The sequence below is a fragment of the Coregonus lavaretus genome (genome assembly GCF_964263955.1).
Source record: "Coregonus lavaretus genome assembly, chromosome: 32".
Classification (NCBI taxonomy): domain Eukaryota; kingdom Metazoa; phylum Chordata; class Actinopteri; order Salmoniformes; family Salmonidae; genus Coregonus; species Coregonus lavaretus.
Genome location: NC_140019.1, coordinates 7,382,559 through 7,408,394, shown reverse-complemented (window position 1 = coordinate 7,408,394; position 25,836 = coordinate 7,382,559). Strand labels below are relative to the sequence as shown.

Below are 25,836 nucleotides of genomic sequence, written 5' to 3'. Positions count from 1 at the left end.
TTTAATTACGCCTTCAAAAAATGCAATGCCCATCTATTCGTTAATGACATGTCTCTTGTTTCTTTCCTTAATTGAGTCCCTTTTGTAGTTGCATGTTGGATAGGGTCTCTTAAGCTTGGGTTTCTACTGATATTATGCCCATATTTCTTTTGTTTTTGAGCAGCATGCTGTTGGCCTCTCTAAAAGAGGAAATTAGTCTCACAAAGAGGCCTGTAGTTTCCTTTAATGCGTTTGCCCGAGCAGTATTTATGAACAGTATTCAACTAGTGGATTGCTTATTGTGCTTGGACTCTAATTGACTGTAGTTTAACATGTAGCCTAGATGGCATACACATTCTCTGTACAATTTTATTTATATGGTTTAAGTACGGTGTTGTCTGCCCTGATTTTCCAGGGTTCTTCGTATTCACAATGTATTTTTTCTGTCAAAACCCTCTATTTGACATTTTCTCCATATTGATAAAATGTAGCAGTACACTTTCAGCATGTCAAGGTACATGGTTTATCAGCATATTGAGCGTTTCCTGTTTTGCGTTCTGAAGATTGGCATGTTTTAAATTAGTCTGTATCTGAATTGGCTCTGGCCTGGAATTTTCCACTGACAATTCCAATATGGATCTACCCACCTCTAGAGCTTTGCATAGGCCTACCACATTTTACCACCATACTTTTTGGCAGCTACATGTTGGCTGTTACTCATGTGCTAGGGGGGCTGTGTCCAGGGGTGTGTAAGGTTGTTGAAGTGCAGAGTTTGGAATGGTTTGCTTAATTCAAGGTACATTTGCTCTTCTGCCATCATGGACGGTCTTTTGAAATGCTGTTGACCAACAACACCCTTACAGTGCTCGACATTAACGCTTGTCCTCTTGTCCGGAACAAGTAAAAAAAAAATAATAATAAAGAATATAGATTTGGTTGTCCAAATGAACAAGTATAAAAAAAAATCACAAACAATTACTGCAATAAGATTTGGATCAGAGAGGCCAATATTGGAAAAATATTGAAATGTATTTTTCATGTAAGTAAATAAATAAAGCCTACATGTATATTGGCTACAGCCTCGTGTCCAAACCAATGCTGACATAAGGGAGGCGCCAGAAAATGGAGCCAAAATTGAGACTTTTAATTACATAAATATAGGCTAAATGCCGGTCATGTTTGACGACTAATAATGAAGGATGATTAACATTAACGTCTAAAGACTTGATTCTGTCGACATACTCGAGGCACGGTGTGTTCAGATGGTCACAATACCGGAGAGTGAAGGACCGTGCCTGTTGCTCACCGCACATCACCCACCTTGAATCTGAGCGGAGGCGCTCAGCATTTTGAAACTGTTTAACCATAAACTTAATTGTTTAAAACTTGGACAATTTGTTATTTTATGAAACATTTCTTACTTTGTTTCTAAGTAGCCTAGCCAAAATAAGACCATAGAAATGTTGAGGGAATTATTATATAAACATTTGGGTATAATATGCCATTGAAAGCAGAATTCATGTTCTATTGGTTTTCAAATCAACATTTTTTTCATTCTTCAGCAGCCAAAGGCATAGTCCTAGTCATAAGTAAACCATGCTAGTTGATGCATCTCTAGATCTCCACTCTTTCTTAATTTTAATCTGTCACAGGAAACCGCTCACGCGTGCAGTGCTTTTATTTTCTAAAGTGGTGTCTGGAAATAATACAATGATGTAAAAGTTGTTAAAGACCATTTTACATTTTTGGACAAGTGACTTGATCTATTGGACAAGAAAAAATCAAGCCCTGCCATAGCTAATTCCAAAACGATCTATCTGTTAAATTTTTTTGCCTGACTCTGTTTGTTTTTCCCCAATTTCCGCTTCCTCCGGTTTCCGTTTTCGCTCTCAAAATCACACGTAAAAAAACAACAACATCTAATCTAAGTCTGCAACAATGCTTAAACAACATCAGGAGACCACTTTTGAGGTCTGGGAAAAATGTGAGAAATTTAGATTTTGGGGTGTAATTTTCCCTTTTAAATTCCAGTGCTCACAGCAAGAGGCTGTTTAGCTGTGTTTTTGTAGCGCACATGTGATGTTAGTTTGCTAAACAAAATACCCATTGATTGATGCAAATAATTAAGATTTAATTCTGCCAGGTTAATAGGGATGTAACGATTCACTGATAGGCATCAGGTCCCAATTCACATTTTTAAGATGGATGTAGCATGCATCGGTCCATTTTTTTCTCTCCAAATGTTACGAATCGCCGGTTCACCATTTCCTTTGCTCATATTTTTACTTTCTACCTTCCCAAATTACCTTGTATTTTGTAACAACTGATGCGTCCTCTCCTTCAGTGTCGAACTAAGCATGTAACTGTGTTGAGTCATTGATCAAGTCATTTTGCATGCTGAACAACCCAGGCAATATCAGTAGCCTAGTCAAACTGTGCGCTGACCAAGTGGTAGGCCGCACGTCACCTTCAGCATTCAAATGTTTCTAATGGCTTAAGCAATGTTATTATTATTATTATTATTAACAATAGTATTATTATTATTGGAATGGCAACTGTCATTTGCTTGGTTATTGTTATCAAATGCGCTGTTGAAAATTGTGTTTTAGGCTACATTCAATTTTATTTCAATTGTTCAGGTTCACCATCAGCAGTAGTTTTGGTAGTTTTGCCTTAAACAATCAGTGTATATGGTCATTTTTAGATATACTGGGTAAAGTTGATAATTTCATAACAGGCACAGGAATGTATTTTTCTACCCGCACTGCACGGGTCAAAGCAGGAGGAAAATAACTTCCAAACAGTCTAAACCATTCGAATTTGAGATGACGGTGAAATCCAAAGTTGTGCTATATATATTCATTGGCTATGTCATAGCTAATTTAAGATAAATATTCATACATTACTAGCTCAAACTTTGAATCTGCAAAAATGACATTAATTAGTGGGTGATGGTGATTTCCGAATCACTGATGCATTCTGTTCATGTCTAATGATAAACTTGGGCAAATTTAATAAATGTTCAATACAGTTCATTTTTTGGGGGGCGACTTCACTTCAGCCCCCCCGACGTAGAATATCATTGAATTACAATATCCTGAAATGTGCACCATCAAACAATTTACAAACAATTTATTTACTCCATCACCCATGTTTGTTTCTGGTCCTTCTCTCCTCCAGGCATTGATGCTGTTGAACTGGGATGTACAGTTTTTCTTGCCACCACAAATCAAATGACAAAACCTTAAAATCAATTGCATTTTCATCTCAAATCATAATGGAAAAGGCATCAATAAATACATTTATTCAAGAACATTGATCTTTCTCAAAAACGTTTGTATATTGTCCCATACAATTTTGAATCTTCAAGTTCTTCCACACCGATCTTGACAAACCATTTCTGTATGGACCTCGCTTTGGGCACGGGGGCATTGTCATGCTGAAACAGGAAAGGGCCTTCCCTAAACTGTTGCCACCAAAGGTGGAAGCACAGAATCGTCTAGAATGTCATTGTATGCTGTAGCGTTAAGATTTCCCTTCACTGGAACTAAGGGGCCTAGCCCGAACCATGGAAAAACAGCCCCAGACCATTATTCCTCCTCCACCAAACTTTACAGTTTGCACTATGCAGAGAGCGTTCTCCTGGCATCCGCCAAACCCAGATTAGTCCGTTGGGCTGCCAGATGGTGAAGTGTGATTAATCACTCCAGAGAACACGTTTCCACTGCTCCAGAGTCCAAGTGCGGCAAGCTTTACACAACTCCAGCCAACGCTTGGCATTACGTATGATGATCTTAGGCTTGTGTGCGTCTGCTCAGCCATGGAAACACATTTCGTGAAGCTTCCGACGAACAGTTATTGTGCTGAAGTTGCTTTCAGATACAGTTTGGGACTCGGTAGTGAGTGTTGCAACCGAGGACAGACGATTTTTACACACTACGTGCTTCAGCACTCAGCGGTCCTTTTCTGTGAGTTTGTGTGGCCTACCACTGCGCTGCTGAGCCGTTGTTGCTCCTAGACGTTTCCACTTCACAATAACAGCACTTATAGTTCACCGGGGAAGCTCTAGCAGGGCAGAAATTTGACCAACTAATTTGTTGGAAAGGTGGCATCCTATGACGGTGCCACGTTGAAAGACACTGAGCTCTTCAGTAAGGGCGTTCTACTGCCAATGTTTGTCTATGGAGATTGTATGGTTGTGTGCTCGATTTTTTACACCTGTCAGCAACGGGTGTGGCTGAAATGGCCCAATCCACTAATTTGAAGGGGTGTCCACATACTTTTGTATAAATAGTGTACGTCGTTCCCCTACAATACCTCTTTTTTTTTTTGGGTGGATTCTTGGACAAGATGGTTGCCTGGCGACTGCTGGTCTGGCAGTGTACTGGAGAGGTGTTGGGAGTCCCCCTGACCTCTAATGGCAGAGCTGTGAAGATTACATTTGACTCTTTAACTAGCACCAGGCCCTGCTTTAAAAATGAAACCACCCTGTTAATGATAGATAAGGCCTCTGTAATTCACTAGAGTCCCAGGGGTTTTGATGGGGTTATGATTACCCCCATGCTCTTTAAATGTTGCAGAGGCCTAATAAATTACTCTGTAATTGCTATGCAAATTACTACACATTTTTACCTAAGACAACGCCAATACATAACTTTTGTTATGAGTTAGCATGAATATTGACATATGGCTGGTGCTGTCTTGCAGGTGGTATGGCCAAGAAAAAGACTACAATGTCCTAGTGATGGACCTGCTGGGACCCAGTCTGGAAGACCTCTTCAACTTCTGCTCACGCAGGTTCACCATGAAAACTGTACTAATGCTCGCAGACCAGGTAAGGCTCGGTTGAATCATTGCTCCTTATCTTGCACTTTGGCCCCTTAACTTCGTCTGGTTGCTTTTTTTGTTTTTATTAAGATAAACACAAAACATATAGATTTTCTGGCTGCAAAAGGGAGAATGACTAGAAACACACATTTTTATGAAACGTTTGAAAATGGGTTTACAAGAACACCAGTCTATTTTCAAGTTCTTGCGTTAACTGATTGAGAGCCATTTTTTTCCACAGATGATCAGCAGAATCGAGTATGTGCACACAAAGAACTTCATTCACAGAGATATCAAGCCAGACAACTTTTTAATGGGTATTGGCCGTCACTGTAACAAGGTAAGCTTACAGCAGTTTCCCTGTCCTGAGATGCATTAAGTGGACTGAATCTCTGACCTAGTTACTGCTTTTGTTTATACTTCATTGTGTGAAATGATACAAGTAGCCCAAATTATCTAGTTTTTATACGTTTTGGTGGTGCCAAGTATTTTTTGTAGAAAATATTCATAATATAATCCTCAGTGAGGCTAATCATGTGATTATTTTCTTTGAATAGGCTGCATGTCCTGGGTAATGGACATTTAAGGCTAGTTGTTTGTGGTTGGTTTAGTCCACTTGTTAAGGATGGAATTGTTTTAAGGTACTTTTACGGCCAGGTAATACAGGCCCTCTGGTTTCTTAGACAGCATTATAGTTGTGGATCTCTTTCAGATCATAGACAGGTGTTAGTAAGACTACAAAAAGGTTTCTGCATGATGTGTAATCCCATTTATTCTTTCCCCCTTGCAGAAAATCATTTAAAGGCATTTTGTGATAATTTTTTCATATACAAACTGTATTCAAGTTGCCTGATTTGTATTTTGTTTTTTAAATAACTCACTATTTTGAGCCCTTGCAGACAGGCAACATTTGGCAAAGTTAAAGCAGGATGTGTGTTTTAACACAGACCTGTCCACATGAACTGTGGCGGTCGTTAGTGTTAATGTGATATAAACTTATCAGTCAGCATCAGGCTAGTCTAATTAAAACGAAGCAGTACCTTTTGGGGTATTCAAGCTTTGAAGCCTGTATTACCATTTTTGACAGTGCTGTCTGGAATAAGTGTTTACCATTGTGTGTCTGTGTGAATGCCAGCCTCAAGCTTTTTTACATACACATGAAATTGTCACTTTTTTTTTTTTTTTTTACTAAACTCCACCAACATTATAAAGGGTGCACATACAATCCTTTTGGACTGCAAGCTCTGACACCCAAGCCTGAGAAGTCTTGCGCAGGGTGTGCACTGAACTCAATGGATGGGAAGACATGGCAGATTAGTAGCTTTTGCGAACCCCACTCTATCCTCTTGATGTTTAAATGAACTGCCTTTCTCTTCACTTGAACTCGTTCCGCATTCTGCTTCCAACCTGCTCTTTTACAATGGTGCTTATTAAACCCCTTAGCTTGTGCCCAAAAGGGTGGTAGCCTTTAATTCAGGAAGTCTGTTTCTGAATTAGTCTTCATTTGGACATAGCTCCATTGATGAAAATAAATCTAACATTTTGCTAACAGTAGAGTGAAGAGCAATAGTTAAACTTTAACCCCCCACTCTTTAATCGATTGCTAGTGTACACCGCACCAACAATAGATTTTTCCCTATTGTTTTGAGAGTGATACTCAGCTTGGCATCATTGTAATCTAATTGCTTGTTTTTTTGCTTTGTCCTGGGCTGTTCAATAGAAATCTTCTAAGTAAGAGCCACTATCATAAAGGCTGTCCTGTCATGCATCTCTCGCAGCTATGCTAAATCTACTCCATGTATTGACGGCTCCATGCAGATTGATTCATGTTCCTTTCTAACTGCATGCTTTTCCTCTGTTTTGCGCTGTAGAGCTGCTCGTTGCCAGATTGGGCTTTTCCAAAGTATTCTACCCTCTTCCTTACTGAAGGTGTCCACCGTTTCCAAGCCATCAGAATAAACTTTTAAACAATTATTTGATCCATTGCTTCCTGTGAGATATCAAGGAGGTGGTGGGGTTGGGTGGCAGCGTTTTTTTACAAAGCTTTTTCACACCTTATTGTTAAATGAGTGCCCATTTTAGGGAATGGCCTTAATTATTTGCCTTCTCTTTTAACCCTAGTTGTGCCAGTAAGTCAACTGCATATTGTGTTCTGTACCCAGGCAGACTGTTACTCCAAATTTGTAAAATGATTATCGTAAAAAGCACTGGTGTGGCACTGCTAGCGTTAAATGCTGCAATATCAAAAAGCCACTGCAAAGTCAAAAACGCGAAACAGGCTTGGAAATAAGTGTTTGCTTTTTTAGCAAGATAAAATAACTTAGGGATTGGGCAGTTATATTGTCTTCAGTTCTGCCTCTGACTGAAATTGGTATGGCAGTGTGGACTGCATATCCTGCAGGACATCCCACCCCCATCTGCCTAAATACTGGCTTGCATCTAAGCCCAGGCTGACTCTTCTCTGAATTTAGCTCATATGCTTGCTGGTGGACGAAGGATGGCCTTGGGCTTTCTCTCCCCTCCCCTTTTCCTCCCTCTCCTCCCGTTCTTTTTCTGAGCCTTGGTGTTGCCTGTCTGCGCTGGCCTTGTGGGGTTGTCAGCAATCCTGTTTGATGCACTGCACCCTCTATTGTTTGTTCAGTGTTTAGAATCTCCAGTGGGGAAGAGGAAAAGAAGCTTGGCTGTTAGTTCTTCTCAGGACCCATCTTTCTCAGGATTAAACCAGGTCTGAAACCACAACCGCCTCTTAATACTCCCCCAAATTCTGTTGACCTTTTTATTTTATTTTATACCCATTTAGAAGCAGTACTACTTTTTTATTTAATTTGGTCAATAATTTATGACCACCGTATTGGCATTAAACCAGACACACATGTTAAACAGATCTAGAGATTAACACCAAATCCAGATTGCAGGGATCTGAGAGTAGGTGGATAAAGGACATGGTGACTAGTAGCGGGAGATGCTGTTGAATTTTCTGGAGGATGGTTTTTTTGAGGGGACACGCTCTCCTCTCATTTGAAGTGGTCATGGTGCTAATTTATATTTTGGATGCTTTTCCATTTCCTTGGAGCTGTTTTCACTGAGTTTTTCGTGCCAGCTAAACAATATTATTTTCTCTTCTTAGTTTCCCAAATTATCATTTCCTTCTGGGTTTTAGGATACTCAACACAGGAAAATATCAGTCACTAACCCTTATGAGTAGTGTGTCCATTTCAAGTGACCGTGCTGGCCAAAACAAGCCAAAATTGAGGTGAGATCACAGGGCAATATTTTCAAGTTCGTAAAGATTTTCTGTCTGCTCAGCAGAGCTGTAGCTACTTGGTTTATATGACTTGCACCTTGGCATTACAGAGGAGGGATAACTGGGCCATGTGGCTGTGAAAACTGTGCTGTGGTGATGCCTCTCTGTTCCAGAGCAACTGGCAATGTGGCAGCCTTTGAGCTGGTCTGAACCAGCTGCCTGTTAACAGAGACAGTGCTGCTGACTTCACAGCCTGCCTGGCCTGGCCAACTGTTGGCCAGCAGCCAGAGGCATAATGAGCAGAAAAAAAGGAGTGTTTGGAAATACAGGGCCTGAAAAGCCCGACTGAGGACCTGCACGGCAGACGGGTGTGGTTAGGTTATGCATGCTCGCAGACCTAAAGTTCCTTCAACATTTTTCAGTTTTTTCAAGTTGGAAGAGAACTAGACTGTGCTTGAAGGCTAATTACTAGTATGGCATTGCATAACCAGAACCCTCAGTCAGAAAATGATCATACATACTTTGACTTAGCTTTAAAAGTATCTAGGTTTGTGCTACTTTGTTTCACAGGTTGGTTTGTTAGGATGGGCCTGTTGAGTCAATATGGTTGTTTTTGAGATGAATGTTTCAGTATGTTGACTAAAATTGTTCCAGTAGGAACCAAAAATCCAAGAAATTGAGTGACTCGGCATGTTAGAGCTGAAACCAACATGTACAGTGAGGGGAAAAAGTATTTGATCCCCTGCTGATTTTGTACGTTTGCCCACTGACAAAGAAATGATCAGTCTATAATTTTAATGGTAGGTTTATTTGAACAGTGAGACAGAATAACAACAACAAAATCCCAAAAAAAGATTTCTGGCTTCCAGGTGTCTTTTATACAGGTAATGAGCTGAGATTAGGAGCACACTCTTAAAGGGAGTGCTCCTAATCTCAGCTTGTTACCTGTATAGTCACCTGTCCACAGAAGCAATCAATCAATCAGATTCCAAACTCTCCACCATGGCCAAGACCAAAGAGCTCTCCAAGGATGTCAGGGACAAGATTGTAGACTTACACAAGGCTGGAATGGGCTACAAGACCATCGCCAAGGAGCTTGGTGAGAAGGTGACAACAGTTGGTGAGATTATTCGCAAATGGAAGAAACACAAAATAAGTGTCAATCTGTCTCGGCCTGGGGCTCCATGCAAGATCTCACCTCGTGGAGTTGCAATGATCATGAGAACGGTGAGGAACCAGCCCAGAACTACACGGGAGGATCTTGTCAATGATCTCAAGGCAGCTGGGACCATAGTCACCAAGAAAACAATTGGTAACACTACGCCGTGAAGGACTGAAATCCTGCAGCGCCCGCAAGGTCCCCCTGCTCAAGAAAGCACATATACAGGCCCGTCTGAAGTTTGCCAATGAACATCTGAATGATTCAGAGGAGAACTGGGTGAAAGTGTTGTGGTCAGATGAGACCAAAATGGAGCTCTTTGGCATCAACTCAACGTGTTTGGAGGAGGAGGAATTCTACCTATGACCCCAAGAGCACCATCCCCACCGTCAAACATGGAGGTGGAAACATTATGCTTTGGGGGTGTTTTTCTGCTAAGGGGACAGGACAACTTCACCGCATCAAAGAGACGATGGACGGGGTCATGTACTGTCAAATCTTGGGTGAGAACCTCCTTCCCTCAGCTAGGGCATTGAAAATGGGTCGTGGATGTGTATTCCAGCATGACAATGACCCAAAACACACGGCCAAGGCAACAAAGGAGTGGCTCAAGAAGAAGCACATTAAGGTCCTGGAGTGGCCTAGCCAGTCTCCAGACCTTAATCCCATAGAAAATCTGTGGAGGGAGCTGAAGGTTCGAGTTGCCAAACGTCAGCCTCGAAACCTTAATGACTTGGAGAAGATCTGCAAAGAGGAGTGGGACAAAATCCCTCCTGAGATGTGTGCAAACCTGGTGGCCAACTACAAGAAACATCTGACCTCTGTGATTGCCAACAAGGGTTTTGCCACCAAGTACTAAGTCATGTTTTTCAGAGGGGTCAAATACTTATTTCCCTCATTAAAATGCAAATCAATTTATAACATTTTTGACATGCGTTTTTCTGGATTTGTTTGTTGTTATGTCTCTCACTGTTCAAATAAACCTACCATTAATATGATAGACTGATCATTTCTTTGTCAGTGGGCAAACGTACAAAATCAGCAGGGGATCAAATACTTTTTTCCCTCACTATGTATTTTGAAAGTCATTGGCCTGTTAGATGAGCTAAGTTCTGATGTTTAAGTATTTTTTTGCAAGGTAACTGATCCCCCTTTCACAATTGCCATTAATGTTGTAGCAGTATGTTAACGTCTCCTCTTCCTTCAACATTCATGGATGGAGAAAATGGGAAGCATTTGGTCAGAACGGGTCAGGCTTTTTTGTGAAAATTAAATAGGTTGTGTATTTGGACCACATTTCTACTGATTGTTCAAATTATGAAACTAACTTTCAGCAATCATTTGACTGTACGCATTGTTCATGCAAGTTCTGTAGGCTTAATAGTTGACAAACGCTTACCAGATAGCAGCTTGCTTCAATTTAATGCGTTCTTGGTTTTCTGTTTCAGCGCTGCAGGTTTAATGGAAGCTCCTCAAGCGCAAGCGTTTGTTCTGTGAAAGCTGGAATATGCTATTTAGGGTAGCCACTCGCCTTGCTACATTGTGTATTTATAGACTCTAAAATGTTCCATTCTGTTTGCAATAAACTTGCTATTGAACTAAAACGAAAGGTACCTCAGGACAGAAGAAAAAGGCGCAAGTTAATGAATAATGTGGAAAAGTGAGTTTGCAGCAAGTGGACGCTTGCGTGTGGAACTGCCTTTTCTCCTGACCAGACTTTTCAGATAGAAGCGTTCAAATTACATTTCACGGTTGGTGTAGCTAATTGTCTTGACAACAGGAAATAAGGTTTGAATCCCTGGTTGAGCCAAGCAAGCTGAGGCATGGCTGAGTGGATCCGTTTCAATATGACTGCAGCCCCCAGTCAGTCAGTGCTGCCTCAGTGAAACACTTCTGTTGGGCGAGGCACTTTCTCAGGGACTGCAACCTGCAGTTGTGCGTGGGCAGTAGAGTGGAGTAGTATGGCAGGCAGTACACAAATGAGATGTCATTCCGATCCAAGACAGACATTGAAGGCCAACGCTTTCAACGACCTTAAAGAGGGCTTTTAACAGACAGGGAGCTTATTAGTGAATGAAATTGTTCTTGAGTTTCCTGCAGAAATTCCATTTACCTCAGACTTTGACCCCTGGATGTTTTCCAGATCCTGCCATCACATGGCCAGCATTGTTTTCATAGATAACAATCAGGGGCCTTGAGAATGGCTGCTTCTCTAGTCAAATGGTACACGGGGCAAAGCAGGAAATTGGAAGAATAGGCCCATGGTCTCTCACAGCGGCAGCCTCCATTTTTGTCAACCGCTCCTCTGAATCAGGATACCTTTAAAATGTCAGATGTTTTTTTCTTTCTCCCCCTCCTTTTACAGTTGTTCCTCATCGACTTTGGTCTGGCCAAAAAATACAGGGACAACAGGACACGACAGCACATACCCTACAGAGAAGACAAAAATCTCACAGGCACAGCTCGCTATGCCAGCATCAACGCACACCTGGGCATCGAACAGAGGTAAGAACAGTTCACCACCCAGTAATATATTTCGGCCTTCGCTGGATATTCTCTAATCCTTCCTCGTTTGTACACTAATAGGCCGCAGTGTTTAGGATCCTAGGACTTAATATGTTGGTTAATGGGTCTCTTCTCCCACTTATCGGTCCACTCATTTTTTTTGTGGCACGAAGGAGCTTTTGATGTTCAGACTGTTTGTTTGTTCCTGCTGGGGCTGCAGAGTGGCTCTCGAAGGACTTGTCCTCATGATGACCAAGCTGCTCCCATTGGTCGATCTAGAATCTAGCAGCCACCAACGGCTGCACTTCCCATTGACCCAGAATCCCAGTTTTGACCAACAGGGCCATATGATTTAGCCAGATCAATCTTGCTCCCTTATTCCACCATTGCTCTCTATTGAGCTGTACTGTAACCAAGTAAGTCCAAGACTGGAGATGTGGTGTTTTTCCTGTACTTTATCTTTTGACATACTAGTATGGCATATGACCGCAACCTTGCAGTAATTTTCATAAAAGCCTTAATTAATTGCAAACATTGCCTTTCGTGATAAGATGATAGAATTGAACATTGTTAGAAATCCTCATATTACCTTGTTTAAACAGGCTTTTTATGAATGCTCATTTTCATGTTGTCATTTGAAGCATTCAGTTGGGAAATGAAAAAACCCAAAGCATGTGGCTACTCCACTGAGCCGTGCCCCAAAAACAACATTAGTGAAGTAGGGGAAAAGAAGGATTGCCTTCCGTTGAAGCACCATAACAGGATAGACACGCCACTCTATTGGCATCTCATAATTCAAACGAGCAATTAATGGTGTCAGCGGTCTGGAAGTTGGTACAGTCTTGTACAGATCAGCCATTACAAAAGGCCTTGAGATTAATGTGAAATGTGTTGCGCTTGAACCAACTGAGATGTATTACCTGAATGCCAAATGTCTGTGTTTGTTTTCAGTCGCCGAGATGACATGGAGTCGCTAGGATACGTCCTGATGTATTTCAACAGAACCAGCCTGCCCTGGCAGGGACTAAAGGTAGGCCAGGCAGGTACTCTAGGGCTCCCAGTCCACTAAATTGGTGGTTAATATTTCATTAACTCACCCCAGCTTTTCCTCCATGCTTCTGCTACTAGCTTTTTTTTAAACAGATTTTCAGCTGTCTCCATAACAACCTGAATTCAGCCGATTTACCATTTTCATGACTTCACATTGGCATTAAATGTTTTTTACTCTAGCTGAATGTTTTAAATAGTTTTATTCTCTGACAACTTCAGGGAACCAATTTGGTTGTTTAGTAACATTGCTTAATGTGCCTCGTACATTGCAGGGTAGTTTGTTAGCTAGTCTTACTAGTAGATTATCCCTAACTTTCCATTCAAGTTGTAGTGTTACTTGAGGTCAGCTACTTCCCAAAGGTTCCCGCTAATTACCTTTTAAAAATGTATATATCCTGCAGAGAAATGGGGTGCCTCGAATGTACAGTTTTATGCTCTTCATTGTAACCTCACCTAGACTTGCATTTCCAACATAATGCCCTTTCTGACGCGGCAAAAATCAGTGTCAGAGTGAGACGCTTAATTTACAACGAGCATGGTTAAATAGGGAACACGAGGTCTGTGCTGTGTCTAATTACATGGAAGAGCAGCCTGCAGTACTAGTGCTTGAAACTCAAGTCCTCGGCAAGGTGTTTGGTACAGTGCCTTCAGAAAGTATTCATTCCCCTCGACTTTTTACACACTTCGTTGTTGCAGCCTCAATTTAAAATGGAAATGCTTTTTTGTCACTGGCCTACACACAATACCCAATAATGTCAAAGTTTTTAGAAATGTGTACAAATTACACTGAACAAAAATATAAACATAACATGTAAAGTGTTGGTCCCATGTTTCATGAGCTGAAATAACAGATCACCGAAATGTTCCATACGCACAAAAATATGATTTTGTGCACAAATGTGTTAACGTCCCTGTTAGTGAGCATTTCTCCTTTGCCAAGATAATCCAGCCACCTGACCTGTGTGGCATATCAAGAAGCTGATTATACAGCATGATCATTACACAGGTGCACCTTGTGCTGGGGACAATAAAAGGCCACTCTAAAATGTGCAGTTTTGTCACACAACACAATGCCACAGTTGTCTCAAGTTTTGAGGGAGCATGAAATTGGCATACTGACTGCAGGAATGTCCACCAGAGCTGTTGCCAGAGAATTGAATGTACATTTCTCTACCATAAGCCACCTCCAACGTCGTTTTAGAGAATTTTTCAGTACGTCCAACCGGCCTCACAACCGCAGACCACGTGTAACCACGCCAGCCCAGGACCAGACACATCCGGCTTCTTCACCCGTGGGATCGTCTGAGACCAGCCACCCGGACAGCTGATGAAACTGAAGAGTATTTCTGTCTGTGTTTTAAAGCCCTTTTGTGGGGAAAAACTTATTCTGATTGGCTGGGCCTGGCTCCCCAGTGGGTGCCCCTGCCCAGTCGTGTGACATCCATAGATAAGGGCCCAATTCATTTATTTCAATTGACTGATTTCCTTATATGAACTCTAACTCAGAATTTTTTTTGAAATTGTTGCATGTTGCGTTTATATTTTTGTTCAGTATAATGAAAAGCTGAAATGTCTTGGGTCAATAAGTATTCAACCCCTTTGTTGTGGCTAGCCTAAATAAGTTCAGGAGTAAAAATGTGCTTAACAATTCACATAAGTTGCATGGACTCACTCTGTGTGCAATAATAGTGTTTAGCATGATTTGTGAATGACTACCTCATCTCTGTACCCCACACATACAATTATCTGTAAGGTCCCCCTGTCAAGCAGTGATTTTCAAACACAGATTCAACCACAAAGACCAGGGAGGTTTTAGGTTTTCTAATGTGTCGCAAGAAGGGCACCTATTGGTAGATGAGTAAAAATAAAAAAAGACATTGAATATCCTTTTGATCATGGTGAAGTTAATAATTACACTTTGGATGGTGTATCAATACACCCAGTCATTACAAAGATACAGTTGCCGGAGAGAAAGGGAACAGCTCAGGGATTTCACCATGAGGCCAATGGGGACTTTGAGACAGTGACAGAGTTTAATTGCTGTGATAGGAGAAAACAACTGAGGATGGATCAACAACGTTGAAGTTACTCCACAATACTAACTAAATTGACTGAGTGAAAAGAAGGAAGCCTGTACAAAATAAAAAATATTCCAAAACGTGAATCCTGTTTGCAACAAGGCACTAAAGTAATACTGTTTAAAAAGAATTGCTAAGCAATTACATTTGGGTCCTGAATACGAAGTGTTATGTTTGGGGCAAATCCAATACAACACGTTATTGAGTAACACTCCATATTTCCAAGCATAGTGGTGGTTGCATCATGTTATGGGCATGCTTGTAATTGTTAAGGACTGTGGATAAAAAAGAAATGGAATGGAGCTAAGCACAGGCAAAATCCTAGAGGAAAACCTTGTTTAGTCTGCTTTCCACCAGACACAGGGAGATGAATTCACCTTTCAGCAGGACAATAACCTAAAACACAAGGCCAAATCTACACTGGAGTTGCTTAAGAAGGCAGTGAATGTGGCCAAGTTAGTTTGGACTTAAGTCTACTTGAAAATATATGGCAAGACCTGAAAGTGGTTGTCTAGCAATGATCAACAACCAATTTGACAGAGCTTAAAGAATTTTAAAAAGAATAATGGGCAAATGTTGTACAATCCAAGTGTGGAAAGCTCTTAGAGATTTACCCAGAAAGACTCACAGCTGTAATCACTGCCAAAGGTGCTTCTGCAAAGTATTGACTCAGGGGTGTGAATACTTATGTAAATTAGATATTTCTCTATTTCATTTTCAATACATTTGCAAAAAAATGTCGTTATAGGGTATTGTCTGTAGATGGGTGAGATTATATGTATTTTTGAATCCATTTTGAATTCAGGCTGTAACACAATTTACCTGGTAAAATAAGGGTTAATAAAATAAAAACAATGTGGAATAAGTCAAGGGGTATGAATACTTTCTGAAAGCACTGTACATACCTACAGCACCAAGCCTTTCTTTACATACTTACAGCCCCAATTGCCCGGCCTAGCAGGATGGACTAGGTCGTAAAACACAATACTTGTGTACACATATTTGACCCATGAATAGTGTATTACTCAGAAACACTACTTACTCTAATGGCCCAATATTTCCCTCAGGTGGCTCTTTCAGTGCTATAAATCACATCAGGCCAAACTAATTCATTACATTCTTTTACATTGTTTATGGGCCACTGATCTCACCAGTGGCAGTGAAGTGTGCGCGAAGGGAAACTGCAAAGGGTAGTGTTAAACTGTGGTGCACAACATTTTCATTTCTCGCCCACATGTTCCACAGGCTGCCACAAAGAAACAGAAGTACGAGAAGATTAGCGAGAAGAAGATGTCGACTCCAGTCGAGGTGTTGTGTAAGGTGAGCGAGTGAAACCTTAGACAGTGTTTCCCAAACTCGATCCTCAGGACCCCAAGCGGTGCATGTTTTGGTTTTTGCCCTAGCACTACACAGCTGATTCAAATAATCAACTAATCATCAAGCTTTGATCGTTTGAATCAGGTGTGTAGTGTTAAGGCAAAAACCAAAACGTGCACCCCTTGGGGTCCCGAGGACTGAGTTTGGGAAACGATGCCATAAAGGATCAAAACCCTTCACGCCCACCTGCGGACTGAGTTTCTCGTAAAGGGATTCCACTGTGTTAAATGGATAAACTCGGTGACATGCCGTGCCACTATTTTTAGTCAGGGTCACAGGGACAGAAATGTAGATGCTTACTATGGAAGTCGAGAGATTACTCGAGTCCATTAGTGGCCACATCAGCCAGTGAAGTACGTGCCTGGTTGCTAACTGTTGAATGCTGTCTCTCTCGTAGTGTACAAGAGCAGAGATGGTGGCAGGAGGTGCTAATCTAATCCAGTCTTTAAATAGTGGCTGTTATGCATAGCCTTGGAACTGAAAGCGTAGTGGCCATTGGTCATTAAAATACTTAAGTAGCTGGCTGAGATATCGTGCTCAAGCCTTGCATTAGACTATGGAGTAGCTTGTGTAACCTCACAATCACTTTTTTCTGTCAGTAATTGCCCTTATTTTTACCAGAACACATCTCAAAATAATGTATTAGGCACTGTCTGTCATTGTAATGTATACATGACAATAACCAAAACAGTTGAAAAATGGATAAATAGATAGCCTTCCACCTCCTATGCTTGTTTTCAGGGATTCCCTGCAGAGTTTGCCATGTACCTGAACTACTGCCGTGGCCTGCGGTTCGAGGAGGCGCCTGACTACATGTACCTGCGTCAGCTGTTCCGCATTCTCTTCAGGTGCTCATCATTTCTCAAACTCTCTTACCTCTTTGTCCCCAAGGGAGCTGAAACACACACACACACCAAGTCATGTATTTTTTTCTCAGAACAACTTTGTGTTAGAAACAGATAGTACTAGATGTTAGTGTAGTGTCCTTTATTGAACAAGAAAGTGAAAGGACAAACCGCTATAGGTCTATGTTTTGCATGTAGTCTGTCTGCTTTCATGTATGTTTTAGGCTGAAAACAAATTGTCCTTTGGGAACAGTAAAGAGGTGTTTAATAAAGCAGAGCTCAGTGTGACAATGTCTGAACGTGTTTTTGTCCAGGACCTTGAACCACCAGTACGACTACACGTTTGACTGGACGATGCTGAAGCAGAAAGCAGCACAGCAGGCCGCATCCTCAGGGGGACAGGGGCAACCGGCACAAACCCCCACAGGCAAGCAAACTGACAAACCCAAGAGTAACATGAAAGGTTAGTAGCAAAAAGCCTAGCGACGTTTGGAGTGCAAAAATGGAGACGCCAATTGCTTTCATTTTCGTTCCCCCTTCAAAGTGGTAAAAAAAAAAGTGGATTTGGAACATTCTCTCCCACCAGATTAATGAGAAAAATAAGGAAAAAAAGTGTTAGTTCGAGGAGGCCCCCAAAAGATAAAGAGATTCAATTGGTCTGTCTTGCAGATGCAAAGACGTCCTTGGGAAATTTGACTACTAACTTTGTACCCAAATGTCTTAATTTTTCTCTGGGACAAAGGGGTGGCTTTATAATCTTCTGTGGATGTTAAAATCATAGTGATTTCCCTCTTTTTTAATTAACCCCTTCTCTAAATGGGATGTACGATTGACTCTTGATTTCTCGCAATCATTGTTCCTGGATCTAACACTTGTTAATCTTTATTGGAGATACTTGGATGAGCAGGAGTGCTATTCTAACCACACACTAACAAAGGTTTCATACATCATGTTGGTGCAATGGTAATAAATTGCTGTCTGTTTTCATGTGTAATTTAGTGCTCATGTGATGTGACTCTTGAATGACCTCTTTTAATTCCAGTCGCCCCCCTCCCTCTCGTAGAGGGTATCCCGGGTGCCCAGGGTTGATGGCGGAGGAGTCAACCCAATTTTTCAAAATACCTGAAGCAGTTTTCATCAGGTGACGACTAGGATTTCCACAGGGATTAGGCTATAGCCCATTTTAGATTTGTAATCTCTGGCATGAAATTGCAGGGCGGCCTTGTTGGATACCAACCACCTGACCTGTATTAGGTTTAGTAGTAAAGGCACGTTTACAAGAAGTCAATGCCAACTCCCTATTACTTAAAACCACCACAGAGGTGTTCTTCTATTTTCCCCCCAGCCCAAATGAAATCATGCCTGTCACATTGACCTCATCAGACCTCACTGCTCCACACACACCATGTGTTTATCCACACACTGCATGGAGGACTCTAATGAAGCCCTCCCTCCGTTCCGTGTGTATTAGTCCTGATGTGCCAGCCTGGTTCAGACGGCTTAGGCAGGGCTGAATTAAGTCCTCAATACACAATGGGAATCATCTGAGCTATGTGGATTAAGTATGAATTATTAGACCAAAATGTTTTGGGGGTTGAGTGCAGGTTAATTGGAGAGAGAGAAAAAGGCCCAATGTATGTTGGTGACGTGACACGGATGGCACCCCTGAGAGGGCTCAGTGTATCAGTCCTGCTCTTCCCCAGCACGCCAGCCCCTCTGACTTAGCAGAGGGGCGACCATTTTGTGTGACGTATTGTTGGTCAAATCCTGCCCCAAACAGGGCTTCCGGTGGCTTATATTTACTGATGGTTATAGTTTTTTTTTGTATGAGATGCTTTCTTTCGATGACGTCAGGCAAATCCTTTTCTGCCCCGCTGTCCGGGCACGACTAATGACAGTGCTCTGTCTCCGCTCTGCCGAGAAGAGCTTTGAAAGCCATTAAATATGAATATGAAATCAAAGCAGGAGGACACTCTCTGCCCTGCTCCCTCCTCTCTCTTCCCCTCTTTCAAGGCACATCCACATCATGGCAGTGAACAAGTGCTGTGAATAGAGGCTAGTTATAAATAGGATTTGCTGATGACGTGGTATTAGTCTAATACTTTGTGTGCACTGTCTGTTTTAGCATGTGGACTCCATGCGCACAGTAGCTTGCAGCACAGTTGAGCGCTGCTTTATGTGCCTTCCTGCAGGGGTGGAGAGACCAAAGTTTTCCTTACTGAACGGATAAAAAAAGGACCTTTGTTAACGGACCCCCTGCTCACTAGCAAAGCTAAAGAAATATCCTCTTTCTCATTTCTCATGTTTTTGTATATAAAAGGACATCTATTTCTAGGTCTGGTGACGGTGGTAATTTGTTCTCTGCTACTCTCTGTCCCTTTAAGATAACTATGCCAGTGAAGGGTGCTGAGTACCCACAGCCAGGAATTTAAATAGCCAAGCTCTGACGTATTGGAGCTTGAAAGAACTTGCTGGTTTCTTGGATACCAATTTGAGTTGGCTACTCTGTTAGCCTTGTAACAATGGAAACCTTGTTAATGCGAGTTTGCGTTTCAGCCCTCCTGTATTGCCCAATTGCCTCGTATTATGATATTTGTTTAGAGCATGCCACGTTGATATAATCAGGGAAACACAAGTGGCTAACTCTCATAGCATACTCCATTAACCCAGGCCTTTACTCTCTAAAACATTTTGATCATCACATGGTCATTTAGTGTCTGTGTAGGGCCTAAATGTCATCGTCATGTTGCTGTGAAGTCTTCTAAAGGGTATTTGCTATATTAGAAGAGGCTTGTTCTATTAATAGCTCACACATGGAGAATTGAGCTGCCCTTTCACCCCTGTGAGTGTGGCTGGTCTTTTACATCAGCTGGCCCCTCCACTCCCAACTAAACGAAACAAGGACACTTGAAACGGCAGGAACCTCCTTCATATCCGTGTGTTTCTTTCATCATCGAACCAATGACTCACATTGACGTCCATTAAATAAGCAAAAGCTGCAGAGCGTTTCATGTGTAATTCAGAACCATTACTTTTGCTTATTTCTCCGGCGGATTGATCCTCTGGTGGCTCTCTGTAGACTCTCCCATGTAATGCCTGCAGCAAAATTGCACCTTTCCTTTGAGTCCTACCACATCGGAGAGAATTGCTGTAGCAGAAGGAGGTGACTCATATGGGCGTTTGTGTCAAAAATGCTTCACATATCACTCAGATCTGATGAGATCATGTCCAGACTTGAGCTGCACTCATCCAAACTCACTCGGTGAGGCTCAGAACGCATCATCAAGGTGTGAAGGCTTGCTTGAGGAAGACAAAAGATTGTCAAAGCCCATGAGAAAGATTGAGGAATCCTCATACATCTTAGGGTTACCCAATCCTGTTCTGCTCATGTTCCTCTCCTTTGGATTGGCGACTCTCTAAAGGCCAGCTGCCACATCACTGAGCTGCATGGGTGTGGCTATGGAGATGGAATGCATGTCATTGGGTAATGGCTGTCTGTAAAGATTACCTTCCACTGCAGTGAAGCATGATGGGAGTTTGACTCACACAGGCAAGCCACATTCCCATTTTGTCTTTAGAAGTGTTTTTGTTTGATATCTCGGTTGAACTACGCCCTTTAAAAATAGATTTATTGATAAGCCGCATCGTTTCCTTATGCGCTTTCCACTTGTCTTTCTGTCTATACCCACTCTCTGGTACACTACACAGCTGCTGTTGTCTTCTGTACTAGTTGTGAACCTCTTAAGGTGGTGGTGGTGAATGTCTTCATTACAGGAGGCTCAGAGTAAAGGCTCCATAAATGTTTGATTCCCCCCTCTCAGGCACTCTGCAGCAGTGGGTCCCAGCTTGCTGCAGAGCGGGACTGATGACTGGGCACTTTTTTTATTACAGGGCTGGAAAACTGCCGTGATTTACTTGGCCTTGTTGATAGCAGTCGCTCAACCCTTTTTGATAAAGATAACCCGTTGTTCTACTTGATGTGTAACCTACGGCCTCTCTCTGTCTCTGTCTCTATCTCTTCTCGTTTCTCTTGCAGGTTTCTGAGCAGTAAGACAATGAAATGAAGCAGAGCAGAGTGGCCGTAGCAGGATTTGCCTTCCAATCACACCCCGGCATCCAGGATCAAATTCACCAGAACCTGCCAGGCATTGTGGGCAACCCTTTTTTCCTGTTAAAGAACTTTCGTTCCATATACTATATATGTAATCACTCTATATAGATAACATGCTCTGCATATATCTATATAGTGGTATGTATATACTATATCCACACAGGAAGCAGGCTTGGTATGGAATTTTCCGAAGCTGTAGCCTTCTCTATTGTCCTGTCCCTGAAGATTATTTTTTTGTGTTTCTTCAAAACTGAAAATAAGACATGGTTGGCTCACTGCGGATGTAATTGTGCACATGCCAATACTTTCCCCTTGATACTATCTCCCTCTGAGAGCTGCGGCTTGGGTGCCTGCCTCACCTCATGGCCTCCTGTCAGCGCAGCTTTGTCCCCATTCCTTCAGTCACCGAGCGTGGCACGATGACCCAGACACACGTCAGTCAGATTGAACATTTTGAAACAACCATTATCTCTTCCTTATTCAACTTTTTCCCCTCATTTTTTCAGCAAAATGAAAGATGTAAACTGAAACTGTTTATTTTGTTGTTATGAATGAATCCTCAGTATTTACTAAGCAAACATTGGATTTATTTTTGTTTCTTTTCATAAAAAGGGTAATTAAGATTCTGCCTGCTGATATGTGCTAGAAGAGCTTCAAATGTGAAGATGAAAACAATTCTAGTGACTACTAGGTCTCTATTTAGAACGCTACATTAACTATATTGTACTTGGTATTCTGAAGTCTCAAACAATGAATAAAAAAGATAAACTCCACAAAAGCATATTCATTATAAATTAGGCACCCACTTGACTAAACCTGTTTGTAAATTGCTTATAAAAAATACGCATCAATTATTTTTTATTTTTGGAGATGTTAATGTCAATCGACAAATGTCCTTTTTTTATTCATTGAATTGCTATGATGGATGGCATCATTGTTCCGTTTTTGAGACAAATTTGCTCACACCACCCACCCTGCCGTTATCATTTTTATATACATATATACTTTTTTTTATCCGATAACTTACCTTTTTTTCAGTTTTATAGAGTCGTCTTTCCCTGTATTGAATTGATCATTTTGGGGAAAGGGTGTTTTTGTTGCTTCTTCCTGCGGTGAAGCAGATCCTCTTGTAAAATACTCTGGGACTTTCTCTCTGCAACTACATTTCGCTGCTACTTAGAGTAGCAACCTTTTCCTCCTTTTCCTTCCTTTTTTATTGCAAAGAAAGTGTTAGAGGGTTTCATTTCTATTTACTTTGAGTCTTGTAAAGGAAGAATAATTTGGATTTCTCTCAGCCTTTAGTCAAGACAGATGCACACCAGTAACTTGGCTGTTTCTCCCCCACCCAATTATTCCCCCTGACCCAGCTTTAGCTATTTTACAGCTGGACATTCTATAAAAGTGTAATTTATTCCCTTTTAGCATGTCAGAGTAAATTAAAATGACTTGTCAGAATCACTGTCCCAGTCTCTGTAATTTGAAGAAAACAACAGACTTCTGCCTTTATGATGGGGGGGGGGACTAAAATTTGACTTTCCATTTGCTTGTCTTTACACATTTACCTGTTGACTACCACACAACCCTAGTATTGTGAGCATTTTTTAAACTTGAGACATCAGCATGATTGGGGAAAGACAAAGGATTTGTCTGAAGGTATGATCGCTTGAGGCAAAGGGACACATTTGTGGAAATGGTCTAAAAAGGTATTGCTGTAATCTAGAAAAAGCAGTTCCTGTGAAATATTGTTGGGGTGGTGGGTAGTTGTAGGTGCCTGTGGTGGTGTTTTGAAGAAAAAATCTTCTAGGATTAATATCTGTAAATATTAAATTGGCTTCAAATTGCTGTTGTGGAAAATTGTTTAATTATCTACAACTCACAAAACGGGCCAAAACAAAGAAGAAATTGAGCCTAGCAGCAAGTCTTCAGTATGGGACTCACTCTGCCTCAATCTATACAATAGTAGAAAGTGTCAAAAGGGTTAGTCGAACAACCAAGAAGCAATGGGAGAACTACACAATGGGTTTAGGGACAAAGTGCAATGCAACAGAAGGTATAGGCTACCCCCACCCCCCACCCCTACAGGGAATTGGTGATTCCAAGTAAAAATAGACATCTGTGTGACTATACCTCCCCTTCCTCTGCTGAACAACATTGTTGGAGTGTTTGCATTGTTCTGTAGGGTCTGTCGGTGTAGTCATTCCTCTGACAATCCTGCTTTGCCTCTTCTTCGTCAACAGGAAAATAAATTCCAAAGCTGTCAAGAAAATAAGTAGCAAAAGTGAGGTGCTCTATATTTTTCAAAGATTATACATCCTTCCATGGCACACAGGGCAATATATTATATTCCCCCAGTGTATTTTCGGATAAGTGACTTGTATTTATTTTGTTTGAATGGTACCTAACTGCCCTGGGTTATCCTTAGAGTCCTAGAACGGGACTTGTGTGGTCAGGGATTTGTCAACCATGACACACTAGACACCAGACTGCTGAGAGACAAGTCATTCTCCAGGCCAGGTGGACAGGACAGCACAAGGGTTGCAGCAGGGTGAATGAGGCCTGGTTGTCCATTCATCCATTGTGAGGTCAACACGTGGAAAGCAGCTGTTTGCAGAGAAAGAGAGTGGCCCCAGACATCCCTCTGGACGGACAAAAGGGGCCAAAGGGATGACCATGTCTCGAGTAAAGAAACGCCTGTCACAAAGTTGACAGTATGTAAGCGAGGTAAATAGCAATGGTAGGTCAAAGTCAATCTCACAATTTGTGTCTGAAGTCATTGTTGACCATTTAGAAGGTAAAAGAACACACCCCTATTTCAAAATGTTCAATTCAACCATTATTTACCCACTGCAGCACTCCCTAGTGTCTTGTAAAGGGGAGTATTTTGACAAATAGAGTATTCAGAAGAAACAGCCCATTTAAGAAATCCCAGTCATGCTAATCTTTTTTTAAGATTCATTCACCATCTCAGTAATAGAGGAGCTATAACTGCCTCTGTGCCTCCTTCATAAAAGGCTCAGAGCAGAGGAGTGGCCTCTACATAGGCAGATCAAGTGAGTGGTGGTGAGGTGTCACTTGCTGATCTGTCTGCTCCTCCCTCCACCCTGCCACCTACTAGGGCTGCTACTGCAGTGGAATGGAATCCCATTGCCATACTAAACCCTACCTCTATTTGGCCTTGCTCCCACTACAGACCAAGCAGGCACTAATGCTGACAACCCAAGACATGCAGATGCATGTGGACACTAGAAAGAGGAATTCGAGAACCCTTGTATAATGTTGGGAGGTGCTATAGAGGGCAAGGTACAGTGTGAGGTGTTTAAAGCCTGCTCTCTTGCCAGATTATAATTGAGTAGCAGCACCACCACACGTCATTTCACAGTCATGTTAATTGAGGGAAACGATATTTTCGTATCCTAGTAATGTAATTTTGTAATGTTTGCCCACATCTTGTACATCATCAGCCTCTGTGAATACATGATTGAAGAGTGAAGACATAATATGGAACAGATCCCCAAGGATTTACAAGCCTTCAAATCTTTATGAGGTGTCTGCAGTGTATTCAGAACATGATTTCTGACCCCGTTTCAGCGTTCCAAATGGGAAGGGATCTTTAGGACAAAATGTAACCGTTTAAACAAGAACATATTGTAGCTCAGCTGCTGATTGGCCGTTCGATATTCACGCGTTGTTACAGGTTGTAAAAATACATGTGCGGAATGAATGTATCCTAAATGACTGTGTTGCTCTTGACAACGTCTAAATGTGGCTACATTTACAGGGGCATGTTTAGCAGGGCGTATAAATGGAACGTTGCCGATATAATTGTTTATGGATTCAATTGTGGAACTGCGTGTGTTCTGTGAAACAGAAACGTTATCATCTGCGTTGTGAACCTTGTACTATTTGACAGAGACCGCGCCCCAATGTGGCGTCCTTGTGAAACTGCGCGAGAGCTCGAACAAAACTATCACATTTCTATCTGTCGTATCCCTACGTCAACTGATAGGCAGAACATAACTTTTTTTTGCGTTACATTTTGACTAAACAAGCCTACATAAATATCTATTAGTAAACACAGATACATATGCCCCCTCCCATAAGCCCACCCCACCCATATATGCAGATATTTTAGCTGAGTCTGTCAGTCAACCCAATGATCAATAGAATTACAAATATATATTTTTAGAGTTTCTCAATTATGTTGTTTACTTTTGATGATACAGTAGGCTACTGTTCAGTTCCTATGCACAGGAACCCGAAAATGCTTGCCTCACCTCATTTTCCAGTGTGTAGCCTACCAATAGCTATTTATTTCAGGCTGCCTACCATTTGCTATTTATTTCAGGCTGTGTAGCTTACCTGCTAAATTAATGTGAATGGAAGCAGCAAATCACCTCAGATTGTGTTTCTCACCAAGCTGTGTAGTATAGGACGACTTTGTGTGGCCTGTATTGTCTGTTTCACTGCTTTTCTTTGTAGGGTTCCTTTGTGGGTGCGTTTCTAATCCTTGTTGGATCTAGGTACTGTATCATCTTACATTAAGCATAAAGTGGGTCATATACAGGTAGGAATACATAGACTCCATGCTACCACTGTCATTATGAAATATGAGGTAGTCCATGTGGGTAGAGACCCCACCCCCTTCCTGTATATCTCTCCCC

At 41.6% G+C, this 25,836-nt stretch overlaps 1 protein-coding gene across 9 annotated transcripts in view; it reads left to right on the top strand.

Moving 5' to 3' along the window:
• The window catches only part of LOC311107775 (casein kinase I), a gene marked incomplete at its 3' end in the record, with an annotated part of 28,674 nt that extends 5,660 nt beyond the window's left edge, over positions 1 to 23,014 (top strand). The window contains exons 3-12 of one of the 9 annotated variants that reach the window (XR_014610448.1): positions 4,687 to 4,813; positions 5,048 to 5,146; positions 7,448 to 7,531; positions 11,575 to 11,714; positions 12,666 to 12,744; positions 16,088 to 16,162; positions 16,961 to 17,067; positions 17,379 to 17,527; positions 18,107 to 18,205; positions 21,101 to 23,014. Coding sequence is in view for 5 of the 9 variants with exons in the window: in XM_084150313.1 (XP_084006439.1) it covers positions 4,687 to 4,813; positions 5,048 to 5,146; positions 7,448 to 7,531; positions 11,575 to 11,714; positions 12,666 to 12,744; positions 16,088 to 16,162; positions 16,961 to 17,067; positions 17,379 to 17,527; positions 21,101 to 21,108 (868 nt within the window). Of the gene's footprint in view, positions 1 to 4,686; positions 4,814 to 5,047; positions 5,147 to 7,447; positions 7,532 to 11,574; positions 11,715 to 12,665; positions 12,745 to 16,087; positions 16,163 to 16,960; positions 17,068 to 17,378; positions 17,533 to 18,106; positions 18,206 to 21,100 lie in introns of those variants that run through there. The other 8 variants (XR_014610449.1, XR_014610446.1, XR_014610447.1 and 5 more) reach the window with 8 other exon arrangements.
• Positions 23,015 to 25,836: the final 2,822 nt, after the last annotated feature.